Source organism: Mandrillus leucophaeus, unplaced genomic scaffold (assembly GCF_000951045.1).
Source record: "Mandrillus leucophaeus isolate KB7577 unplaced genomic scaffold, Mleu.le_1.0 Scaffold34, whole genome shotgun sequence".
In the NCBI taxonomy this organism is placed as follows: domain Eukaryota; kingdom Metazoa; phylum Chordata; class Mammalia; order Primates; family Cercopithecidae; genus Mandrillus; species Mandrillus leucophaeus.
The window spans coordinates 1,596,354-1,602,657 of NW_012103587.1; the positions used below are offsets into that span (position 1 = coordinate 1,596,354).

At 49.3% G+C, this 6,304-nt stretch overlaps 1 protein-coding gene across 1 annotated transcript in view; it reads right to left on the bottom strand.

Annotated features, from left to right (window-relative positions):
- Positions 1–6,304, bottom strand: part of SCARB1 (scavenger receptor class B, member 1) — a 107,529-nt gene that overhangs the window by 6,078 nt on the left and 95,147 nt on the right. The window contains exons 11-12 of the mRNA XM_011988878.1: positions 3,616–3,667; positions 2,574–2,720 (exon numbers count right to left, since the gene is read on the bottom strand). Of these exons, the coding sequence (XP_011844268.1) occupies positions 2,574–2,720; positions 3,616–3,667 (199 nt within the window). The remainder of the gene's footprint in view (positions 1–2,573; positions 2,721–3,615; positions 3,668–6,304) is intronic.

Genomic DNA, 6,304 nt, shown 5'->3' on the forward strand with positions numbered 1-6,304 from the left:
AAAAAAAAAAAAAACAACTCAAAAAAACAAAAACAAACAAACAAAAATCTGGTAAGGCTCTGCTAAATCAGATAAATGGGATAGATTTCACTTATGTGGCCTCTAGTGAAACCTGCAGGGAGGGGAGCCACACTGCCGATCATAGCATTCTTACTGGATTTGAGGGTGGGATGCTGATTTGGGGGCTACGGCAGGGAAGGGGACCCTAGCCAGAGCCTAGACATTCTGTGCTTCCTGACCCTCCTTCCCTGTTCCCATTCTGATGGACAATTTGGAGAGAGACAGAAGGAGACAGAGGGTTAAGGCTGTCGCGGCCTCCTCTGGCCCAGCCCCTCAGCCAGTCCTCAGGGACCCCCTCACATGGCTGTGCGTCCTCGCCTGTGGACACCCACAGTGATGCTCTGCCATAGGGAGGTATTCATGGTCTGGGAGTGTGAGTTCTGATTCCTTCTCTCCTCTCTACATAATTCAGTCTAATAACTGGAGGGAGTTCCCTTTTGCTCGCTGGAGTCACAGCCCTGCTGGGTCCTGGCTGCCCCGGGGCAGTAACAGAGAAGGGGGCTCCCAAAAGGGCTGGTTGGACCCAATGATCATTGATCATCGGGAGCTCAAACGCTACAGCAGCAACATGATGACAGCTAGTGTCCAGGCTACCACCTCACATTGTGGAAACCTTTTCCCCCGAGGACAGGAATTTTGAAAGGAAGTCGGGTTTCAGGTCTGAAAGCCAAGGTGAAGAACCAAGAAGCTTTATTCTCACCCAGCAGGCAAGCAAGGAAGCAGTCAAGCGTTCCCTGAGAGAGGGGAAGAGGAAGAAGCATTCACCAGTGCTAAAGGAAGCAGGTACTGCAGAGGAGTCAGGACCAGCAGAGCAGTGGGGCGGCCCCAAGGCCCCCAGAAGGCCTCGGCCTGTGGCCCTAGGAAGATGCAGGTGGGGGCCACCTCAGAGAGTGGCTTTCTGCTCCATGCATCCAAAAACAGCCTTTCCTGATGCCTGCCAGTGGGCAGCATCCCCTCCCCTGCCATGGCAGCTGCTCGCCCATCTCCACTGCCCCTTGAGCTCTGTGATCACAGCTCTCCTGTCCTTCGTGTGACTGTAGTAACTTGCCTAAAGGTCTGCCTTGCCCATCTCTGCTGCCGATCTCATGTTCTGGTCATTTCTGCATCCCCAGACCTGTGCAAAGGACCTTGCAGTGAATGCCATGAATGAATAAATAAATGACCCCGAAGCAAGGAGGTCTCCCCTCTTCTTGCTGCTTCTGGAAGTCTGAAGCCCAGGGCTGGAGCTCTTCCCCCCATTTCCATTCCCTCCTGATAGCAGCTGCCCCATCCTGTTCGAGCCACTGACTTCCTCACCTACTGGGGCCTCCCCGCTGGGCCCAGGCTTCCATCCCTCCCAGCCCAGGGCCCACTTGCCAGCCAGCAGCTGACCTAGTGATTTCCCTCTTTAAAAGCCTCCAATGGCTCTGTCACTCCCAGAGTCAGTTCCAGACTGCTCACTCTGCGCCACAAGGCCCTGGGTGGCCTGCCCTGTCCACTCTCAGACACCACCCCCTACCTATGTCCCTGCCCTCTCTCCCCTCCAGCCACCCTGGCCCTGCCTGACCCTCCGATGTGCCTTGCCTGTCCCTGCCACCGGGCCTTTACAGTGGCCGCTCCAGGCAGCATTCCTCCTGTGGCTGTGTGCTGAACGCCTCCCTGGCCTCCACTTCAAAGCTCACTATCTACCTCTTCAGAGAGGCCTTTCTGGAGCTCCATCTGTCCTTGTCCCCACTTGCCCCAGACATGCACTGTCCAGTCTGGGAGCTGCATTTGGCTGGTGAGCCCTTGAAACGGAGCCAGTCCAAATTGAGACCTGCTGCACATGTACCATACACACAGGATTTCAAAGACTTCATGCAAAAAACCTGCAAAAATATTGACATCCTTTATACTGATTACATGTTGAAGTGATAATATTTTGCATATATTTGGGTTAAACAAAATTAAAATTAATTCCACCTGTTCCCTTGGACTGTTAAATGGCTATTAGAAAATTTAATCTGAAAACTTCACACGTGGCTCACGCTGTATTTCTATTTGACACCATGGCTCTAGCCCCTCACATTTCCTATCATGGGTGTAATTATCTTTTTTGCTGATTTATTGGTTTTCATCTGTCTCCCTGGCTGGAATGCCAGCCCCCCTTAATGCCCCTGAGCAGGCTCCTCAGCTGTCTCCTCCACTGCTGTGCGTCCCCTTGCCCCTAACAGAACCTGGCATCCTGGGTGCTGACTTGATGAATGAACGATGCAAATACCAGGTTTCATTACTCAAAGCCCACCTGCACCCCCTCCAAGGGAGGGTCCCAGGCCTTCCAGAACAGGCAGAGTAGTGGCAACGCGGCATGCAAAAGACGCAAGCCTGCAGCGCAGCCCCCAGCGGTGACCGCTCCCACTCCAGCACAGAAGCAGGACTGCTGCTGGAGGTGGGCTCCAGGCTGCGCTTGGCCAGAGGGTCCGATCTGAGGCCCCCTTCCCCCAGCAGGCAAGCGAATAGCTGTCAGCCCGGGCCACACTCTGGCCAGCACCTACTTTGCTCCGGATTTGGCAGATGACAGGGACCAGCAGCAGGACGCAGCCCAGCGCCAGGAGGACGTACTGGGCATAGTGCATCACCTTGGGCATCAACACCAGCTGGGTGTAGAATGTGTGAAGCGTCTCCCCCTCCATGGCCCCGCTCTGAGGAGGCAGAATGACAAACACATGAGCTGGAGCCACAGGCTGTGGGCTACAGCGCAGATGCCACCCAACACCCTCCTCTGTGCCCGCCTCAGCCTTTCCCCATCTCAAGCTCCCTAGCTAAAGCATGTATCGGAGCCTGCCAGGGACCGCCTCCCTCCAGGACACAAGGTGAGACTACAATTCCCAGAATCCCTTGCAGTTGGGCAGGGCCATTTGATCGTGTTCTGACCAATGGGAGGTGGGCCTGGCCTCACGTGACTCCCCATCGCTTTGCCTGCCACTTAAAGGAGGATCTACAGGAGGGCGGGGCCCCCGGGGACCTGGAACCCTAAATTACTGGAGGGAGCAGAGCTCTGCTTCCCCATCAACCCACTTCAGACTGGGCTGTGAGCAGGAAGTGAACTTGACATTCGGAGGCTTGTTTGTCCTGGCCATTAGCTAGCCCTGATTTAAAACGAGGTAGGCAAGAAATAATAAATAAAATTTAAAAAAAGATAAAATAAAAAAATAAAATAAAATAGGCCAGAATGAATTCTAAAAAGATGCGAGAGAAGTAAGTTTAAGTAAAAAGCTGACACCTTGGAAACCAACTTCCCCACTTTCAGAAGAGGTTATATGCCTCAACAAAATCATTTTACACCCAGGGCCAGGGACTTGACCACTTCATGCAGCTTCTGTCTTCCCCATCTCAAGGGATCCCTTTCAGCTTGGTGGGATAACTGACATAGGGTGCTTGGACAGTTTGAAATTTCTGATACACTGGTCCATGTCACAGTCCGGTTACCCTGGCCCAGCCCTCTCCCTTTCTACAAGCCGCTCCCCACCCCCTGCCTCAAATGCCCACATTGGCTCTTAACAAAAGCCCCTGACACTGTGCCCAACGCACCCTTACCTCTGCAAACCAAAGCAGCGGCAGGACCACCGGCTCAATCTTCCCAGTTTGTCTGGAAATAAGCAAGGCATAGCTGTGTGAAACAAAGTCTTACACCCAAACCTTGATATAATTCTGCTTGAATACAACATCTAAACGGGTTTAGTATAATTTTGCACACACTAAACCCTCACCACCAAATATAAACAATGAGCTGAAACACTTTAGGAGCCATGTGACAAAACTGTCCCCAGGCTGAAGGTCTCAGTCTACAGCCCTCAATACTACTTGTAAATAAGACTTTAATTCTTTTTATTTTTTATTTTATTATACTTTATGTTCTAGGGTACATGTGCACAATGTGCAGGTTTGTTACATATGTATACATGTGCTATGTTGGTGTGCTGCCCATCTTTAATTCTTTAAAAGGCATTTTTTTGGTTGTTTTTTGTTTTGTTTTCTTTTCTTTAGTTGACAAGATGAGATGTTTTCCCAAAGGGCTGTTTGTCATCACACAGCTTTGAACCTGTGATCATAAGTTCTGGGGCCAGGAGGGACTTGATTCTGCAGTCTCAGTCATCCCTCCTAATCCATGGTTTTGATTTCTGCCATTTCTTACCCTCAGTACAGTACAATAAGATATTTTGAGAGAGAGACCACATTCACATAACTTTTATTATAGTATTTGTTATAATTACTCTACTCTTAGTTATTGTTAAGTGCGGCTATACCTAATTTATAAATTAACTTTATCATAGATGTGTGTGTATAGGAAGAAGCAGAGTATATGCTATACAGGGTTCAGTACTATCCCCAGCTTCAGGCATCCACTGGGGGTCTTGGAATATACCCCCGGGGATGAGGGGGCCACGGTACTTGACTGGTGCAGGCTTAGGGAACCAGTGTTTTGATGTGCTGCTAGAAGGAATCTCCCCTGGCAAAGAGCTTGATAATTTGACAATAATCTTTTTATATTAAAAACTCACATCTCCTGCAGGGCAAAGCCCACCAGTGACCCAGCCAAAATCCATTGGTTCCTTTTAGAAACAGAACCCAAATTTTACTCAGGATGGCAATGCACCCAGTGAAACACTCCACCTCAGCCTCTCTTGTGGCAGGTGAGGCTCTGTAACCAAGTTCTGGTTAATGAGATGTTTGCAGAAGCGTTATGTGGGATGGCCGGGAAGGCTGCTTAAAAAGAAGCTTTCACAGCTGGGACGTGAACCTTTTTTCCCTCCTCCCTTTCAGATGCCTGGAACGCAGATGCAAGGGCTGGAACTCTGCAGCCAGTGGGACCAGAGGTGACCTTGAGGATGGAAGCCATGTGTTGGGAAAATGGAACAGAAAGATGAGTGGAACTTGAACCATGAATGTCTCTTGCCATACTCTGACTGTCTGCCTCCAGACATCCTCTAAAAGAAGATTTTTTAAATAACAATATACCTTTGTCCCATTTGGGCAACAACTGTTGAGTTTTCTGATCTATACTGCCAAACCTAATTCCACCAATATACCTCACGACCCAGCAATTACACTCTTCAGAAACTGCCCTAGAGATGCTCACACATGCACACAGAGGCACAAAGATGTTCAGTGTTGCTTGGACTAGCAAAGACAAACAAACAGACAAATGACAACCTGTATCTTCTCTATGGTGACATATATATGAATGTAAAGAAGTAGGAAAAGGCCTGGAAGGAAGCACAGCAAATTAATGATGGTGGGTACGGCTGGGGATGGCGGGGAGTCACAGGAAACTCTCTTTATTCTTCCCCTCAAGAAGATATGTTCATATTACCTGTGACATTAAAACTTACACGCCAAGTTAAAAAGATAATAAAATCCGAAGGGAGAATAAAAGTTAACTCGATGCTGGAGAAACGTGACAGGCATGACCTCGTCCAGGCTATCAAGGTCAACATCAACAGTGATACAGTATGTTGACGGAATGTACCCTAGATGCTCTGAAACTGGAACTTTCTCTCTGTGGTCTTCCTCCTCCCAAAACCCATCACCCCAGTCTAATCATGAGAAAAGCACCAGACCAATCCCAGGAGAGGGGCATCCTACAAAATACCTGACCAGTGCTTCTCAAAAGTGTCACTGTCATCAAAACGAAGGAGAAATGAGAGACTGTCACAGCCAAGAGCTGCCTAAGGAGACCAGAAGACCAATGCGACACCTGGGATATGGTGACCTGCCACGACAAAGGGGGACCATGCAGATGTGACTACATCAAGGCTCTGAGATGGGGAGAGTGTCCTGGAATATCTAGGCGGGTCCATGCAGATATGGGTACATCAAGGTTCTGAGATGGGGAGACTGTCCTGATATCTAGGTAGGTCCCAGGGAATCACAAAAGTCCTTAAAGAGAAAAGTAGGAAGTCCTCGCCAGAGCAATCAGGCAAGAGAAAGAAAAAAGAAAAAACAAAAACAAATTGTAAAACACCTAAAAAAAGAAAAAAAATTTGTTTTTTTTTTTTTTTGAGAAGGAGTCTGGCTCTGTCACCCAGGCTGGAGTACAGTGGTGTGATCTCGGCTCACTGCAAAGCTCCACCTCCCGGGTTCATGCCATTCTCCTGCCTCCGCCTCCTGAGTAGCTGCGACTACAGGTGCCCGCCACCATGTCCGGCTAATTTTTTTGTATTTTTAGTAGAGACGGGGTTTCACCGTGTTAGCCAGGATGGTCTCGATCTCCTGACCTTGTGAT